Source organism: Dreissena polymorpha, chromosome 1 (genome assembly GCF_020536995.1).
Source record: "Dreissena polymorpha isolate Duluth1 chromosome 1, UMN_Dpol_1.0, whole genome shotgun sequence".
Classification (NCBI taxonomy): domain Eukaryota; kingdom Metazoa; phylum Mollusca; class Bivalvia; order Myida; family Dreissenidae; genus Dreissena; species Dreissena polymorpha.
Genome location: NC_068355.1, coordinates 67,628,800 through 67,649,790, shown reverse-complemented (window position 1 = coordinate 67,649,790; position 20,991 = coordinate 67,628,800). Strand labels below are relative to the sequence as shown.

General features: G+C 35.2%; 1 protein-coding gene across 1 annotated transcript in view; it reads left to right on the top strand.

Moving 5' to 3' along the window:
* The window catches only part of LOC127833614 (leukocyte receptor cluster member 1 homolog), a 30,489-nt gene extending 20,404 nt beyond the window's left edge, over positions 1 to 10,085 (top strand). The window contains exons 6-8 of the mRNA XM_052358979.1: positions 100 to 154; positions 7,826 to 7,928; positions 9,096 to 10,085. Of these exons, the coding sequence (XP_052214939.1) occupies positions 100 to 154; positions 7,826 to 7,928; positions 9,096 to 9,383 (446 nt within the window). The 3' untranslated portion in view covers positions 9,384 to 10,085. The remainder of the gene's footprint in view (positions 1 to 99; positions 155 to 7,825; positions 7,929 to 9,095) is intronic.
* Positions 10,086 to 20,991: the final 10,906 nt, after the last annotated feature.

Below are 20,991 nucleotides of genomic sequence, written 5' to 3'. Positions count from 1 at the left end.
ATACCCTTGTGGTCTTTACAAAATGTGTTCAAATCATACTCCTTTGGTTGAAATTGGTGAAAGTGCATATCCTATGTTTGTTGTTTATTGTTGTTGCAGAAGATAGACCTTGGTATTTATCAAAAAGGAAAGAACTGAATGCAGAAGAAAAATTGTAAGTGACCAAATCATATGCTTTGTTTTTATTTCCCCACTTTAAGAGATATCATTGAAGATTTATCCTGGGCCGCTCTTTTGCAGATTGGCAACATATTTATCACAGTGTGAACTTGTTCAGAGTGTTTTTTATGCCCTGGTAGGGTGGCATATAGCAATTGAACTGTCTGTCCGTCCGTCCGAAAACCTTAACATTGGCCATAACTTTTGCAATATTGAAGATAGCAACTTGATATTTGGCATGCACGTGCATCTAATGGAGCTGCACATTTTGAGTGGTGAAAGGTCAAAGTCATTCTTCAAGGTCAAAGGTTCAAAAAAACTAATCCAAGGGAACAAACAAGCCTTAAAGGGAGATAATATCTATTTATCATTTGGCAGGTACAGATCATTTTTACAAGGGAAGTAATATTTTTTAAAGGGATATAAAAAAAATTTAATCAAAGCGGCGCAGTAGGGGAATTGTGTTTCTGACAAACACATCTCTTGTTAGTGCATGCTCATGCCTCTTCCATGACAATCGCAAAGGGATTATAGTGTTATCCTTGTCAGGATGTGCATGGAAGCATAAATATATATGTGCATATGTATGTATCTGTGCAACAACTGTGCCACTGGCTTCATGGTCATGCTAAGTGTGAACACAAGGTTTGTATACATGTATATTCCTTTTATGGATATATCCAGATCAATTTTCATAGTCAGACCCACAACTTTTTTCTGCATAATTTGATTTTCTGATAAAAAAATTATCGCATCAATATGACATGTCGCTTTCAACAACCATGTTACTTGCTTTAAGGTCAAGGTAAAAGTTGGCGTTTTTATGTTTGTGCATATTTCCTTGTGTGGACATAGAGAGAGTTTATGCTCGTGTCCATTAATTGTAGTGTATTGTGAGATGTTAAAATAAATTAGAACATATGATCATCTTAGTAAGAATATTTAACTGAACTAAAGGTCAAGTTCACATTCGACCTTGAAGCTTTTTCATATTTCTCATATGTATCAACTGAAATTACATATTCTAGTAGGCTAATACCTTCGTCATGCATGATAAGTTTTTAAAGTAAATTTGCTGAAATTGTCAAGATACCAAAACAAAGTGTTTCGTGCAACAGCCATGTTTCTCACTTTAAGGTCAAGGTCACAATAAAATCTTGAAGTTTGTTCATAGCCTTTATATACGTATACTGATGGTAAATGTTTGTATGACTGTCAGATCTATTTCATTATCGTGCATGATAGGATTCTAAAATTATTGGCAAACTTTATCATCATATCAAGACAACATGATGGATGAGCCAACTATAGGACTCTATAAGATCAATGTTCAAATGGTGAATAGGCTTTAGGTTTAACATTAGTTTCAAAGGTGCATAATTACACAGGTACTTGAAAAAATTGTTGGCCCTAATATATATATAAAATAAGAGACCAAAACAAGTTTTTTCAAGAACATGTGCATAATTATATGCAACGTTAAATGTTCACATTATAAGTCTCTCACACAACACTTTTGTGTGTGTCTATTGACATATAGTGAGGGAATCAGTGTACACCTGACCATAACATACTTGTTATGAGTTATTATGAGATTATGTTATCACCTTTTTTTCTTTTGTATGTTGTCATGGTTATTTATGCATAATCACCATCATCATTGAACTTGTGAACAACCTAAAGGCCACATTTATAACCCAATCTTTACAAACCTTTGTCAAAACATTCATATTTTAGAACTGTTTCAATTATATCTCAGATATATCTTCTAATGATTTCCTTTCATGATTATAGTGTTACAAAACAATTGAGGGTCTCAGGTCATTGCTTTAAACCGTTGGCCCTCTTGTTTAGCTCATTGAGCTTTTGTGATTGCCTTTTCCTTGTCTGTTTTCAAATTTCAAGAAAAAGCTTGTAAACACTCCAGAGACCACATTTATTGACCAATCTTTATGAAATTGACTTACACAAGTTCTCAAACTTTGTAAGCAAGGTGAACTCAGTCTATTCACTCATAAGTTGTAAAAAAAGTGACGAATATTTGGAAATTCATTGATGACCCACTCCAATAGTCAGGTAACAATTTGAAAAAGAGGCAAAATAAGGGCGGTCTGTCGGTCCGTATCAAGTGTCCGCTCTCTAATTTAAGTTGTTTTCATCCAATCTTCCCCAAACTTGGTCTGATGTTGTATCTAGATGATGTCTAGGTCAATTTCGAATATGGGTCATGCTGGGTCAAAAACTAGGTCACGTGGTCACTTTTGTGCGTTTTAAACATTGAGCATGGTGTCCCCTCTCAAATTCAAGTAGTTTTCATCCGAGCTTCATCAAACTTGGTTAAAAGTTGTATCTAGATGAACTCTAGTGAAACTTGGTCACAAGATTTGTACCAATGATATCTTGGATGAGTTCGAAAATGATTCCGGTTAGTGGAAAAACATGGCGGCCAATTGGGGCGTGGCATTTTTCCTTATATAGCTATAGTAAAACCTTGTTAACACTCTAGAAGCCATATTTATTGTCCAATCATCATGAAACTTTGTCAGAAGATTTGTCCCAATGATATCTTGGATGAGTTTGAAAATGGTTCCAGTTTCTTGAAAAACATGGTCACCAGGGGGCGGGGCATTTTTCCTTATATGGCTTCATGAATATTCATGAAACTTTGTCAGAATATTTGTTTTAATGATATCTTGGATGTGGTTTTGGTCTGTTCAAAAACATGGCTGCCAAGGTGTTCACTAGTCATGAAAGTTGGTAAGAACATTTTGTTCTAATGACATCTTGGGCTGCACAGAACAGGTCAGTTCCTTTGAATCTCAGGTGAGCGACTTTGGACCTTTCAGGCCCTCTTGTTTTTCACAAGTTCTTATAAAATGTTGGACGTAGAGGTATGATAAACAGAAACTCAGATTACTGCCTGATCTTTTTGTAATATATAAGGTTCGGCACGAATAAAATAACAATTTTATTCTAAGCCTCGCTTGATATATTACAAAACTATCAGACAGTTACCTGTTACCTCTATATCACTATTTCTACAGATATTCAATTGATACTTATTACATGTGTTGGGTTCATCATGTGCGCCCACAAACCAAGGTCAATAAAACTGACCTCTTTTTAAACTGAATTATGCCCCTTTAAGGGCTTATTGTTTTTTGGAAATTCATGTACCATTTGAGAGGAAAAACTCTTATCACTAGATGTCATGTAGACACTGGTATGAGGTTAAAAGCTTTGAATTGGATAAAGTTAGATCTTGGTCAAGTTCCCAGCTTTAAATTTTTTTATATATGTATATATATATGTGTAGCTTTAGAAGTTTCAAACTCCATAACATATTATTTATAATGTGAACTGGTATTTTAGGGGCTGTTTTTTAAAAGCTGCACTTTAAAGAAACTCACAACAAATGCTCAACATAAGGAAATTGCGATATGTGTTTTTGCATTTGTCTTGCCAACTCAATGAGGAAGGTCACACCTAAGAGTGAGAGCTCAAATTTGGACGTGATAGAGCTTGTCATTCATTATGCAACTTTAAAATACATTGTAACAAATGTTTTCAATGTAAAGTTAGCATGATGCATGTAATATCTGGCCACTCTTACAGGTTAGACATAATACACCTTGTCAGAACTGTTTCTTTGTCTGATGGTTTCAATTACAAGGGTACGCCACTGGGTTTACGTAAGGAAATAAGTTTATTGAGCTTGCTCTGAAGATTTATCTCAAGGATACTGCAGACAAATTCAAAATGGGTTGCATTTGTTTAAAACAGATAAAACAGCATTGAAGTAAAAAGGATGTGAACTAGATAGGACGCATTTTAGTTGAATCTTCAAGGCACTTACTTATTTTCCGTAGCCCATCAGATATTATTGTCTGAACTTCATGAAACTTGATCAGAACATGTGCCCCAATAATATCTTGGCAAGTTCACAAATTGTACGTTTTTTTTAGCTCATCTATTTTTTGAAAAAAAAAAGAACTATTGTCATCACCTTGGCGTCGGCGTCCCGTTAAGTTTTGTGTTTAGGTCCACTTTTCTCATAAAGTATCAAAGCTTTTGCATTCAAACTTGGTACACTTACTTACTATCATGAGGGGACTGGGCAGACAAAGTTAGATAACTCTGGCCTGCATTTTGACAGAATTATGTGCCCTTTTTATACTTAGAAAATTGAAAATTTGGTTAAGTTTTGTGTTTAGGTCCACTTTTCTCATAAAGCATCAAAGCTATTGCATTCAAACTTGGTACACTTACTTACTATCATGAGGGGACTGGGCAGGCAAAGTTAGATAACTCTGGCATGCATTTTGACTGAATTATGTGCCCTTTTTATACTTAGACAATTGAAAATTTGGTTAAGTTATGTGTTTAGATCCACTTTATTCCTAAAGTATCAAAGCTATTGCTTTCATACTTGCGACACTTACTTACTATCATAAGGGGACTGTGCAGGCAAAGTTATGTAACTCTGACTGGCATTTTGACAGAATAATGTTCCCTTTATTCTTAGAAAATTTAAAAGTTTGTTAAGTTTTGTGTTTTCGGCTGCTTTACTCCTAAAGTATCATAGCTGTTGCTTTCAGACTTGGAACACTCACAAACCATCATAAGGGGACTGTACGGAACAAGTTGCATAAATCTGGTTGTCATTTTGACGGAATTATGGCCCTTTTTTGACTTAGTAACTTTGAATATATGGTTACATTTTGTGTTTACATCCACTTTACTTCTAAAGTATCAAGGCTATTGCTTTCAAACTTCAAATACCTTCATACTATCATGAGGGTACTGTACCTGGCAAGTTTAATTTGACCTTGACCTTTGAATGACCTTGACTCTCAAGGTCAAAGAATTAAATTTTGCAAAAATTGCCATTACTTTGTTATTTATTTTCAGATAAGATTGATACTTTGACAAAACAACTCTTACATGACATACTACTATAGACTCCACCCAAACCATCCCCCATGCCCCCCCCCCCCCTCCCCCCTGGCCCAAATCCCCCCCCCCCCCCAAAAAAAAAAACCAACCAATTTTTGTTTTTCATTTTTCTTTTAAACTTAAAAGATCATCTTATAAATGACCACACCCTCACACTATAGCCCCCTCCCCCCCCCATAACCCCCCTCCCCCCCAATTTTTTTTTCCTAATTTGGCTATATTAAAACCTTGTTAACACTCTTAAAGTCGCATGATAGTCAAATCTCCATCAAACCTGGTCAGAAAATTTGTCCTTATCATATCTTTTATGAGTTCAAAACTGGTTTGGGTTGATTGAAAAACTTGGCCGCAAGGAGGGCAGGGAAGTTTTCCAAATATGGCTATAGTTAAATCTTGTTAACACTCTAGAAGTCACATTTATTGTCCAATCTTCATAAAACTTATTCAGACCATTACAATTTTATTAGCCGGATTTTTTTCGAAAAAATCTCGGCTTATAGATTGATGTTGTCGGGGGGGCGGGCGGGCGGGGTGGCGGCGTGCTCGAAAATGTTAAAGTTCTTATTTCATGGTATAACTTTGGTATGCTTGGACCTAGAGTCTTCAAACTTGACATGAAGGTTGGCCAGGATTAACAGATGACCACTGGTCATTTCAAGGTCATTCATTTGAAGGTCAAGGTCACTGTGACCTTCAATATAAAAAATGTTAAAGTTCTTATAACTTTGGTATGCTTGGGCCTAGAGTCTTGAAACTTGACATGAAGGTTGGCCATAACTAGTTAGTAACCACTGGTCATTTCAAGGTCATTCATTTGAAGGTCAAGGTCACTGTGACCTTGAATGTAAAAATGTTAAAGTTCTTATTTCATGGTATAACTTTGGTATGCTTGGACCTAGAGTCTTCAAACTTGACATGAAGGTTGGCCAGGATTAACAGATGACCACTGGTCATTTCAAGGTCATTCATTTGAAGGTGAAGGTCACTGTGACCTTCAATATAAAAATGTTAAAGTTGTTATAACTTTGGTATGCTTGGACCTAGAGTCTTGAAACTTGACATGAAGGTTGGCCAGAACTAGTAAGTAACCACTGGACATTTCAAGGTCATTCATTTGAAGGTCAAGGTCACTGTGACCTTGAATGTAAAAATGTTAAAGTTGTTATAACTTTGGTATGCTTGGACCTAGAGTCTTGAAACATGACATGAAGGTTGGCCAGAACTAGTAAGTAACCACTGGACATTTCAAGGTCATTCATTTGAAGGTCAAGGTCACTGTGACCTTGAATGTAAAAATGTTAAAGTTCTTATTTCATGTTATAACTTTGGTATGCTTGTACCTAGAGTCTTCAAACTTGAAATAAAGATTGGCCAGTACTAGAAGATGACCACTGGTCATTTCAATGTCATTCATTTGAAGGTCAAGGTCACTGTGACCTTCAATGTTAAAATGTTAAAATTGTTATAACTTTGGTATGCTTGGACCTAGAATCTCAAACTTGACGTAAAGGTTTGCAAGCACACTTAGATGACCACTGGTCATTTCAAGGTCATTCATTTCAATGTCATTCATTTGAAGGTCAAGGTCACTGTGAACTTAAATGTTAAAATGTTAAAATTGTTGTAACTTTGGTATGCTTGGACCTAGAATCTCAAACTTTGCTCATGCCTTGAAAAGTACTTACATTTCATTTTGACCTTTGAACAATATTTCAGTAATTTAAGTATTGCATTGACAAAAACACGAAAGGTACTTTCCTGTCATTTAAATCAAAAATCCGGCTTCAATGCGGTCATCTCCGACCGCGGAACTCTTGTTCAAACAATATTTTAGATCATTTCAAAAATGAGTCTGATCTTTTGAAAATAATGGTTGCCAATGGGGAGGGGGGGGGGGGGGCATTTTTCCTTGTATGGCTATTGTAAAACATTGTTAGTACTATAGAAGTCACATTTTTAGTCCAATCTTCGTCAGAAACTTGGTCAGAACATGTGTCCTAATGAAATCTTGGATCAGAACAAAAGGTTCTGGTCTGTCGAAAATCAAAACTGCAAGTGGGTCGGGAATTTTTTTCTTATATGGCTATAGATGATCCTTGTAAACACTCTAGAAGTCACAGTTTCACACTTTTCATGAAACTTAGCAAAAACATTTGTTTAAATTTTATCTGGGCTGTGTTTATAAATGGTTATGGTTCGTCAAAAAACATGGCCACAAGGAGGATGTTTTTCTGTATATGGCTTTAGCGAAATCTTGTTTACACTCTAGAAGTCACATGTGTAGTCCAATCTTTTTTCAACTTCGTCGGAATATGTGTCCTAATGACTTTGTGGTCGAGTTCCAAAATTCTTTAGGTTTCTTGAAAAATATAGCAATTTAATGGCGGGGTAGTTTTCCTTATACGGTTTACCCTAATTGAAAACTTGTTGAAGCTATAGTAGCCTAATTGATTGGCCAATCCTTATGAAACTTGGTTAAGAACATTTGTCCATCATGGCTGAGATTCAAACAGGGTCATGTGAGCTCAACAACTAGGTCACTAGGTTAAATAAAAATACATGTAAATACTCTGGAAGTCATGTTTTTTATCCAACATTCATGAATCAACACAAGCTTTCTCAGAATGGTCTAGTTCCTTCAAGGGCCCTCTTGTTTGTTATTGCAGTGAGTGTTATTGAGCGATTATTTGTGAGCACTATTCTTTTCCAGCGATGCAAAGGATCGAAAGTTGAAGAACAGTTTGGACCCACTTCATCAGATGTCCTCGTATCTTTCTACAAAGCATAAGCATTCCGAAAAAGAAAAAGACAGGGTATTAGTAATGGCTTAATATTTTGATGATTGTTATGCCATTTTTAGTTCACTTCAGCACAATGTGCTCATGATGTGCTTAAGTGATCTCCTTTTGTCCCTCATGCGTCATCAACATTTGCCTTGTTAACACTCAGAGGCCATATTTATTGTCCGATTTCACAAAATTTGGCCAACAAATTTGTGCTAATGACATCTTGCACGAGTTTGCAAATGGTTTCCATTGGTTGAAAAACATGGCCACCATGGGGACAGCCATTTTTCCTTATACCTGTATGGCTTTAGTAAAACCTTGTTAAAACTCCACATATATTGTCCAATCTTCATGAAACTTAATCAAAAGATTTTTCCCAATGATATATCGGACAAGTTCGAAAATGGATCAGATTGGTTAAAAAACATGGCCGCCAGGGGGTGGGGCATATTTCCTTTTTAGGCTATAGTAAAAACGTGTTAACACTCCAAAAGTCACATTTATTATCCAACCATCATGAAACTTGGTCAGAACACTTGTTTTAATGATATCTTGGATAAGTTTGAAAATAGTATCTGTCTGTTTAAAAACATGGCTGCCGGGGGGCAGGGAAGTTATCCTTATATGGCTGTAGTAAAACCTTGTTAGCACTCTAAAGCTTACATTTAATGTTCACTCATCATGAATCTTGGTCTGAGCATGTGTCCTAATGATTGGACTGCTAAGAACAGGTCCTTGTCTTTGTATCTCAGGTGAGAGACTTCACGCCTTTCAGGCTCTTTTGTATAAAAACAACTATTCACAAGAGTCAATAGAAATGTTAAGCGCATGCTCCACTTAACTTTCAACCTTTGTCTTAGATTTAAAATATATGCTTAGGTTATCACTGTGAGTCTAAATATAAAATATCCCAATATAATAATACTGATCTAACAAACAGTTGGAATCAGTTTATTTGTTATGTTTCTCTAAATTGGCAAATTTATTACAAGAGGTACATTTTAGAATAACTCTGATGAGCTGTTATGATGTATTCAGATGAAAAATAATTAAAACAACTAAAATCATGTACCAAGGTGAGAAATGTATCTTTTTTCAAATCAAATCTTGTACTCGTAATTTCATACTTTTTGTTATGTTTATGTAAAGAAATTCTTATCTTATTATTCTGGATTGTTGATTTGTTTACTGCAGAAAAGTTCACACAAGCTTAAAAGCAAACACAAGGAAAAGAACAGTCATGACAAAAAAGTTGCAAAACCATCTGCCTCAAAATCTATTGAACAGCTGCGTGCAGAAAGATTAAAACGAGAACAAGAAGAGAGACAACGGGTGCGCGAACTTTTCTCAGGTGAAAGTTCAAAAGTCAAGGAAGCCAATGAGCCCATGAATGAGCGAGACCGGGGATATAACTCTGTGTATAACCCAGACCTAGTGCGGAGAAAGAAACCAAGGCATTCCCATGATTACGAAAAATACTGACTGAGAATGCAAAAAAATTGTTTTAGTTGTATTGGCAACATATATTGTCTTTATAGGTATTTTTCATAATGTAAATTAAAATTTAAATTATGAAAATCCAATGAAACTAATCTGTAAACTAAACTGTTTTTTTGTGGAACAGTATGGAAGTACTGGAACAGTACAGTGACTTTTCATTTGATTGAGTGAACATCTAGAATTAATATGATATTTTAAAAATGTATTGGTTAATCCATTTATGCGTAGCGTCTTTAAAAAAAGGCCTTGGCAAACAGCGCAGACCCAGATGAGACGCCACATGATGTGGCGTCTCATCAGGGTCTGCCCTGTTTGCTTAAAGGAATTTCTGTAAGAAATATTCTAAATATAGAAATAAATTTAATAGACATCCCTAATTTTGGAAATAAAGTGGTCCAATTTAGAAGGATGGGAGAGTCCACTTGGCATTAATGGGTTAATGTTGATGAAACTTTACACTTCACGCTTTGTTACATGGATGGTCCTCTACCAAACATGCGAAAATGGTTCTTGGTTTATGAATGACTAGTTTTTCAGGATTTCTGGAAATAAATAATTGCAATTTTAATAATAGGAACATGTAATTACAGTCTAGCATCTTTTTTGCAATTTCCAATAACTTTTGTGAACATAACTGTTAAAAATTATTTGATTGTTTTATGCATAATATATAGTTTACTGAGGCATGGTCGCCTTTTAATTTTCGAAAAAAATAGCAGCCAACAAATGACATACACATTTTAAATAGCGACGTATACGTACATATTTATTGGTTTACATTGAGGAACATTACCATGAAGCAAGTAAATGCGGAGTAAAGAACACATTGTATTCTGGATATTATGTTCGTGCTTTAACAATTTTATTATGGAAATGCCTTTTGATTTCTGTCAGCTTTGTGTTTTGGACAAAGATAGGTTTTCTTAAATGATATTGCTTAATTAGAATAATAAGTAACTACAAATAATACTTTTTAAAGAGAAGTGTTAAATATACATGGTAGATCTATTATTCATAATTTATATTAAACAATATTATGAGCAAGTCAAAATCGATTTTGGATGATTGACCCTTAAAGCGCTGGAGCTGAATTTTAAAGGCCTTTGCAAACAGTTTGGATCCAGATGAGACGCCACAGAACGTGGCGTCTCATCTGGATCCAAACTGTTTGCTATTCTGATAGTATTCTTTGAAAAAAAATCGAAGAAAATGCTAATTTTAGAAATTCTGCAGACGACATTTTAGCAGAAGACAAATTACCCAGCATGCAAAGGGTTAAGATAATCATCTCAATCTTTACTTTTTGCCTATTTTGTTTTCACAGATTTAAATAACCATCATTCGCATAAGTTGATTTAAAAGGATCCAAAAGTGCGTAATATTATTTGAAAAAATGAGTTTGATGATTGTTTGGATTGGGTTAAATACACACTATTTATCACAAAACAATGAACATTTATAACAGAGCATCATGACCAAAGACTTCCTCAAACAGGTCGTGGAGGTTTGTGCCTTTTCTGTATAAATATCCAGGCTGCATATGTACTTCTGAGGACATAAACAATCTAATAAAAATAATTAACACAACAAGCATGTATGTGTAAATATGTAACTGTTTTTAATTTATAAAAACTATGACCATGTAGGTAATCCAATTTGCGGTCATCAAGTCTAGTGTATTACTATCGGTGTGCATTGAATTCAGGTGAACTCATCAGTGCGATTTTAGCATTCTTATTTTTATGCGACCCTTCCAAGAAGAGGGGGTATACTATTTTGCACATGTCTGTCAGTCCGTCTGTCTTAAACGTTTTGTCGCATGTTGAACTGGCATGCTTTCCTCTTTCATGGTCCGGAATTCTGCATATGTGCATTCGAAAAATGTATGGGGTCGTGTACGACTTCGAACATATTTCACAGGTGTATATTTATTATCAGAATATGTGCTTTTAGGCTGTTTAAGAACGTATATCGACCGACATGGCTTCGCACACAATTTACACGATTACTTCGATGCCTTGCCTAGATGAAACTCATCCTGCTTGTTAGCCATTAAAAGAACAACACCCCACACTGACTACAAACTTTTGGAATATCGGTGTGTAAACGGATGTGATGCTGGAGTGATTTTTTACACTTGAATGTTTTCCGCATCGTGGAAAATCGCACACGTTGGTGGATCCATTTTGTAGCTGCATGTGCCCACGATAGAGCAACACCGCACACTTTGTATTGAATGTGATCTCCACTGAACGATGACGTCTGTAATAAAACATTAACGAATTCGCCTAAAATGATAAAAGGCTCACCGATTTCGAAAATGACTTTGTTAGACTGCGTCGATTCAAAATGTAATGACTCCCACTGTATTTGTTCATGAACAATACTCGGTAAGTGTGTCTTAACTGTGTGTATTATTAAAGTTGATACAAATTTGCACGATATTTATTCATATTGTTTTATTGTTGTTGTTTGTTTTATTCAATATAATACATATAATGTATACATGTATATGAGCATAAAACAAAGTGATACTATGTAGCAGCAATAATGTTCAAACATGTTACACAAGATATGCTAATATAGATCTATACTTTTTTAACCTTGTGGTTTCCTTTTGATTGAAAAAAAAGTTAATATGTATTTTTTTCTTTAGTTTTTTGTGATAGGTGTTTTAAAAAAAGAAACACAACAGATTAGTTTTGAATAATGATGAGTTGCATGAAGTGGGTAGAAAGCATACTGGACTTGTTTATGAAAGTTTAATGGTTTTCCATTTATGTTCAAATATATGAAGTGTATCATTGTTTAGGGCAATTTCTTTTTCAATTTGAATCTTCAGTTTTAAATAATTAATGAAACAGTTCATTGCAGGTACTTGTTTTCTGTATTTCATGCTGAATATATAATATTTCATTAATATAATTATGTAATTCACAACGTTATTAACCTCTTGTATTTTGAAGGTATTTACCCCCAAACTGATGCCTAAGAGTGATAGTTTAACATTTAATTGTTGTTTCTCTAGGAAGGTTGTCAATTGATTCCAAAGAGGTTAAATATGTTTACACTGTTTGTTTACAATTGTTTTATTGTAGGTTTAAACCGATTCATGGCGGCATAGAGGGGACAAGGGCATTTCGTTTTTGTTCACGTGCGCACGAAATAGTGAATATTATTCCTACAAATTTGATATGAAGCATCTAAGAAACCTCCAACAATATTATTTAACATTAATTTGTATTGCATGACTTTTAAAGTACCTTAACAAATACATAAAGAATACTAGGTTAGCGTTGAATACAGAGAAGTTCATGTCGCGAGGCTTAGAACGCCGGGAGCGCGAGCCTTGGCGAGCGCTATCGGTGTTCGAGCCGAGCAACATAAACTTCTCTGTTTTCAACTCTAATCCTAGTATTCTATTTATCCCGTCTGATTTTTTTCAACGTGACATTTAACATAAATAGATCTAAAAACCTTAACAATAATTTTAATTCATTCTTAAAAGCGCTTAAAATCTAACGAATGTAACCATGCGTAATGATATAAATGTATTTGTTCTGGTACGCAAAATAGTCTTTAAAAAATTCACACACAAACTGTAAAACGAGAAAAAATATCACCATATGCCTCGATTCAATTTTACGCAGCATGCGAATTGTAACACATTACGACCGCGAAAAGAAGATATAACTTTAATATAATTCACTTTATTTTCGAAAGAAAATGATCAAAATCCAATATGGCGGCGATTGCTCCTGACAAAATGATGTCGATGTCAACATACATGTACATGTAGATGTACACAGAGAGTCGTTTAAACATAAATTGTCAAAAGAACTATACTCGTCTTATTTTTTTAATGGACGCTGCAGATTTTGATGGCGTCTAGATCAAGCCTTCACATCATGTAGTTTGTGACCCAACACAAGATAATCCGTCATAATTCTATTAATTTTTGAAACACTTGTTGCAAACGGGTTATTCTTACTGAATAGACTTTCCTTGATAAAATAACAAAGACAAAGTTTATTCATCAAAGAAAATACCCTTACGTTTACTTACATCCAAAAGCAAAACAAATCGAATAGACTACTGAACCAAACTACACACCCATCAATATGTTCTACACACACAATTTCACATCCACATCGCACATGTGCTCGCACATTCTGAACATCAATAACACGAATAAGCTACATGTAGATCTTAATCCATCGTCTCACCGGTTCCATCCGAGGTACCGTTAAGTAGTCCATAGGTTATGCACTTCATACTATAATTACATCCAGGATAAATGTACACGGGAAAAATATCGCGTCTTCAATGTTTTTGTTCCCAGACATCGCATACTAGTTTCGTGTACACCAGAAGAGGACATCACATATTTTTTGGAAAATGACGCAATAAGTAGCTCTATGTCATTTATTGACGCCATCAATCAACTGATTTATTATACGGATAATGCCCCTTGACTAGATTTAAAGGTTGAAGGTCGTATAATTTTGAAGCTAAAGTTTTCTCGACTCTAGAGATTTCTTATTAAAAATCATTCAGTGGTAAAGTAAAAAGTAGTCCGTGCACGCGACAGGTATTTTCAACAAGGTGGGAGACAGGCGAGTTTATTTCACAAGGTATTATACCGTCAATGTCGTTATGAAAAGGGGATATATAGAGATCTTTTCTACAAGACACTGATTTATACATTAAGTACGGTTATATAGAATGTTCACAATTCAGAAAAGGGTAAAATAATCATAACATAAAATAAATTAACAATTTCATGTTCAAATACGGCTAACATGAAATAATCTCTGTTGTGCTACTTATTCTTTGCTTACATCATATAAATAATTATGATTAAAAAACAACAACAACACATTGTCAATATGAATTCCTTTGTAATGTCAAAGTCAATTTAAATCAGGCATTATAAAAAGGGCCTAGTTCGTTTTCTATCTAGAGTTCGTTAAAATCATTTGATGTTATGCCAAGTTTTAAATAAGGTAGTATTTTTGCTTCATTAACTTCGTAGTCTTTCCAAATGTACTGAACGCCTTTCGGAATTCCGCCGAAGTGGCTGGTCGTTGCATTTTTTCCTTTGTGCGGAGTCCTTACGTAAAACTCATGTTTTCTGAAACATTAGTGTTTGTATTGTAAACAGAGAAATCCCAAACTGAAATTACTGATTTATGATGCTCCCGTAGGGAGGCATATAGTTTTTACACCATCTGTCTTTTCACAAATGTGTGTCGGGTCAATGTCTTTGTAATTAATATATAGATTTTAAACAACTTGGCACACATGTGTAGCATAGTAAGAGGAAATATCAAGCGCAAGACCCAGGTCACTATCTAAAAGGTCAAGGTCACAATTAGCCTTTCTATGGGATTTGTATTGATATTCGTGTCCGGTCTATATCTTTGTAAATAATGAATGGATTTTAAAATAGCATGGCTTAAATATAACAGTATAACGAAGTGTTGCGCGCAGGAACCTCGTACCTAACGCAAAGATCAATGTCATACTTAGACTGTCAAGGTCATATTTCATGACTGTGCATTAATTGGTAAAACCGGATCATAACTGGCTATTAATGGATTAATTCAAATAAACTTGGCACAAAGGTCAAGGCAACACTTAGACTTGTAAGGAATGTGTATTAATAGGTGAGTCTGGTCCGTATGTTTGCCTTGACTAAATTGAACTTGAAATAACTTAAAACAAATTTGAAGCACAGAGAAAAAAGTGTCGTCCGTACGACCAAGGTCCCTATCTTAAATGTCATAACACCATCAGAGACATGTGTCATCCTCTACAGACTGTTCTTGTTCTGTATTTTTATTTTAGAAACGTATCATTTTATTTGACAATAGATGCCTTTAGAGAAAAATAAACAATAAGTGCTAATTATACTGATTAACAATCGTAATATACTCTACGTGTCCATTGTAGTGTGCCTACAGTTTCAATCGGACGCATCTCATCTTTGCGTCATCAGCCGTCTCGTAGCGGCAAGCTGTGTCTGTTTTGATTCCGAAACGAACTTCCATGATAAAAATAATCTTTAAATAAAATATTTGCAAAACACCTTTATTTTTTTGTTCTTTCTCATCACATATTATTTCTCTATTAACTGAGCAGAAAAAAATGTCACTTCTTTCGAATTTTTTATAACTATACGACATATTTGTCGGTTATGTATTGCACATACTTTTTTAATACTTTTGTATAAAACAAAGTAACAATATGTTATAGTTCTTATTGATATTACACGTCGATTACTGCGGGCTAGGTTTTCCATTTGACAAAACATCATGCTTGAGGATCAACATTTCTTGACTTCGGTTTATCTATAGATTAACTCATATACGTTTTTGTAACATTTATTATGTAAAATAATTATATTGTTATTTATGTTATTGCTTTAATAGCATATCATGAAGCTGAGAAATCTTGCCCATATCTAATTCCAGCTATTTGTTGCCCTTTGGGCTATTTATCCCATGAAGTTCCCTGCCACCAGTGTAGAAACGTACCAGTTGTAGGCACTTCCTTCTACCAGTCTGTATAATAGTATATGAGCATCTATGCTACAAACAAGCCCCTCGAACGTTATTATGTGAATCCCTATCACGTACTGAGAAGGTGGAGGAAATGCCGATGAAGTCATACCTGTTCATTAACCATGTTTTAAGTTTGATTGATATTACACACCTATCAAATGCCTAGAATATTTGGCTGAACTTCTGCCTCATGCCACTGACGCAAAAGTCTACACAAGTGCTTTAACATTGCTGTGCGAAGATAAGATTTACCGCTCTGAGCTACTTGTTTTCAAGGATGAATTTTTAAATCACCATTTTTGCGGATGTGTTTCCCATCCATTACCGTTACTTCCAATTGCTGGCATCCGACAGAAAACACCGCTGAATATACGGGGAAAAATGATGATTTATTAGAAGACGTACGTGTGAACATTTTCCTGGCCCTGTTGAACAAAGACCTCTATTGAAACGTGCGAATTCTTCAGCCATTTACTCTTTTTCGTTCGCCAACAACATCATGCAAACGATATTGCTTAAGTTTCTTTCGGGTATTTTTTTCCTCAGAAATTTCAGACAAAGTGAATGTAACGAAGGTACACAACAATGTTTCTCTCTTCATTTTTATTTTACACTTAACGAAGAGCACAGCATGACTTTTTTGTCTCCTGTAGGCAGAATTTTGCGGATTACAATCCCGGCATCTGATAATTTGATTGAAAGAAAATAATTTATTGAATAAATCTCGTCATTATTAAAGTCGTTTTTCACTAACTCTGTGGACTTTGATAGTGTCTCAATAAATGTGACATAAATCGTCTGCCTGTTTTGCGTTGAGAGTTCTGAACAACTTTCAAAATATGTTCATAATCACAATAATAAAGCGTTATAACTGTTTCCTTTGCAACCCAGTGTGAATCTTCATCTGAGTTAGCTACAATAGTAGGCCGTTTGCGTGCATATTATTGCTCGTTGATGGAACCACCTGCCTCAGAATCACTGTCTTTGCTGGTTGAAATATCATTAGACTCACCGGATATGAGTGCTTCGCTTTTAATAACTTTTATAACCTCATGATAAAAACCCACAACATCTGCAATGCTTATGGTTTCGGAACAATCTATTTGTAGCATGTTCATTTGACCTATTGTTTCGTTTCAAACTCGAAGCAGCTTTTACAATAGGCGGACAAAATTCGTTTGAACAATGAAGATCAAAAATTGTCGGGTTATATGCAATTCACCGTAAGCCCTTACTTCCGCATCTGTTACTAGCTCATACGTCGGGATTCTGAACATCTTATTGATATGATTGATAATTTGTGTTTTCGTCTGTTTTGTTATGTCGGAAAAAATCGTCTTTTTAACGCTAATAACGGTAGGGACTTATCATTGCTGTTGTAGTCTTTAAATTTGAAAAATTGTCAAAAGGTTAACACGGCACATGTATGTCAAATGTCTTGAATTCGTTTAGAACTTTTGTCTAATATGCTCCTTCTTGGCGGAATAGTCAAACTATACCCTTTATACAGGTGTGCCATGGGCAGGTTAATGACCCAGTTCCCGGTACCAAAGTCTATTCATGTCGCTAAGGAGATACACGAGCACCTCAGAAGCTATCGACTTCAGATATTGATATTCTTCATTATAGTTGTATTGCTTTATGGGCATTTTCATTCAGGTCGTTTATGTAGCTCTAACATTGTGCCACGTTTTTGAACTCACTTTGCTGGTAATAGTACATGTCATGCTTATCAATATCTTTGTTCATTTCACAGAGAAGAATGTGATAATACGAAATGAATTCGGCTTCGTCAGCAACTTCTTTAATTTTCGATTCAAACGTTTTAGCCCGTTAAGAGAGTTTGTTTTTTTTGTTTCATAGGCAAGTCTGAATAATATACACCAATGACTTCATCAATCGATGACATGACCAAATAAGTTAAGGCTTTAAACGAAACACAGTGGTTGATTCATGGATCAACTTATGTGAATGTGTTTCAAGAAGACACTGGAAAATGTGTCTTTCTTTTGGTTTTTAAAACACTGGTGTGTTTCCGACACATTCATTGCAATGACATTAATTTCGACGGATACTATCTTATAATTGCATTGAAGTGCTCAAATCGGAGAAACAACGATAAAATGTGTACCTTATTTATTTCGAATAACGTGTGCTCCTACCTTATTGGTAGGTCCGTGGTTTATTGCCAATTTAGAATCATCCGAAACCTCCTTGGTTTGCTCCACACTTCGACTCAAAAAAGTCCTTTTGAACCTTTTAAGTGTTTACACCAATACTATCATGAGCAACACTTCTAGTTACCTTTACTTAATCATGCAATGTTAGCCACTCAGATGACCTTTGCTTCATATATTCGGTAGGTAATACTACTTTTTCAAGTTTATTTCGCATTCTCTGTAACAGGGGTGTGCTGTTAAGTAACAAAGGTATTTCTTGTACAAGTATCGTGTCAAGCAGTCCTTTCATACAAATGCAAAGCTGATACATAAATGTTTTAATATTGTTAGATACGAACTTATACTTCCCATCATGTGTTGCCGTCAATTTCGTGTCAAATAACTTAAGATATAATGCCTTTCTTAGAGTATGATTTGCGTAGATCTGTAATAACGCGGTTGGTACATTAATAACTTTTGTACTAGATTCAATGTAATGCAGTCGAGTGTCGTCATTGTCGATTTGCGTTATATCAGCCTTTCCAGAATCTAAAATCTGTTGAAGAAAAAATTGTTTGATTATTTTAAATAAGGCAATTTCGGGGGATCTTCCTGTTGTAGACTTCTGCTGACCATGGAATTATCATTTTGCCATCGAACAACACGGTGAATGAATCTTTAATTGCATTTCCATATTATACATATATTTTCCGTAAGAATTCCAGGATCAACAGTGTCCTTTACCAATATACCGTTTGGTTGATACTCGCGCAGGTAAAAAACCGATGGTAAGTTAATATCAGTCTCCTCGAGGTCGTAGTAGCCAAGGTCACTGTGGCGTTCCTCAACCCTTCCTTCATGGGTATATCCTCACATATCTGATAAACTGTCCTCCGTGTAATCTCTGTCCGGTCAAGAATAAATCCTTTGTTTCTTCGGAATTCCGCATGAAAGAGGTATACAAACAATCCTACCATTTCAATGTAACGTTAAATAATTTATATGATAAAGAAGAGGTAGAAAACTTCCCTTCTGCTGCAAAACGACTGAGTCTTTCAATGGCAATATCTAAATATGGATACATGTATTCGAATTCCACAAACAACGAAGTATTTTAATAGACATAGTGGTATTCATTTTTCTCATATTTTCCGAATTGCAATTTCTTTTTTTTTTACTATCAGCAACAATTGCCCTTGCGGTGATGTATGTTGATTTGTTTTCAGTGCCAAAGGGGAGTTAAGAAAAATATCGCCAACTTGGTGTTTTGGTGAGAGGAATTGTTTCCGCTGTGAAGTTTTCAGTGTATAGTTAACCGTTTTGCATACCAAACTGGTGTTTTAACAAAGCATAGTCGTTTTTCTGCAGGCTTTTTTCTCGATCAGAGTGTTCAACAAATACCCATTGCATTTCGATCTATTGTACAAGCTTAGTCGACTCTTGGTTTTGTACCTTACCATTCTTTGACAACGTCCCGTGAACAGAAAATGTTTCAGAATTAAGATTTGTTTCCGGTCACACGACGTGCAAAACAAATGCTTCGACTTTCTTGTGGTGATTTGTGCCCATTTGATTTGATACCGTCTCTTTAACAATGTCTTATTATATACCCTTTTCCCTATTTTCATTTTGTGTTTTTATCTCAGAGTTAAGTATGCCCTTTATAAAATAATTAATGTATACCAAAGACCTATCGTACTCTTTTCAAACCAGGAACAAGCAATCTTTTTCGCGTTAGTAACACTCTAACGGCGCAAATGAAAACATCCTGGTACATCATTTTAATAAGACGACACAAAAGAAATAAACTAATTGTATAAAAAAGAAAAACAGTGACGATAAACTGTTATTCTTCCGAGGCCAGATTTATCAATTTTGTATTCATGTTTAATTATAAAGTAATATGATACATAAACATTTAGGTAAATTTAAACTTTTTTTATGTGTAACTTCAAGTATATGAGATGGTGGAATTAAATGCTTTTAATAAAAACACACGCTATATTCATGAACACTAGATTTGTCTATGCATGCAACAAATAAATACATTTGCATGTACCATTTGACATCTTTGCATAAGTTACTGAAATCAAAATAATTATAAGTTGTTATTTATAGTATGAACGATGGTATATTTAAAAGCAGAAAGCTAATATTTGAGAAATGGGATGGTAACAGCACGATGGACCGTAGCTACAAACGTTTTAACGGGGCCTTTTCACGTTTTGGTACATTGACAAAATTAAAAAAATATTCAGAATTGCAAATTTTCATTGTAGTTATGAAATTTGAAAGAGAGAGAGAGAGATGAGAGAGAAGAGAGAGATAGAGAGAGAGAGAGAGAGAGAGAGAGAGAAAGAGAGCGAGAGAGAGAAGATGCGATAGAGAGAGAGAGAGCGAGAGGGCTATATAATAGAGAGATCTCTAGCGTGACGAGCGCAGTCTATACCCCCGACGCTCGATCTCTCCATAGCTCTCTCTCTCTCTCTCTCTCTCGCTCTCTCTCTCTCTTCTCTCTCTCTCTCTCTCCTCTCTCTCTCTCTCTCTCTCTTCTCCTCTCTCTCTCTCTCTCTCTCTCTCTCTCTCTCTCTCTCCTCTCTCTCTCTCTTCTCTCTCTCTCTCTCTTCGCTCTCTTCTCTCTCTTCTTCTCTCTCGCCCGTAGAGAAACCGCTAGACAAATGTTGTTTGTTTTTTTGTATTTGGCATAAAACATCATACGTCCCTAAAGTCTAAATTGGTCCAACTTGTGGCAGTTTGTTTAAAATATTCATCTGTTTGGCTTTTAAAAAAGGATGCGTTATCCGTTGAAAGGCATTGCCTCTCGGCGGTGCTTTTTTCTTGCTATAAAAAAGTGTTTACAATCTC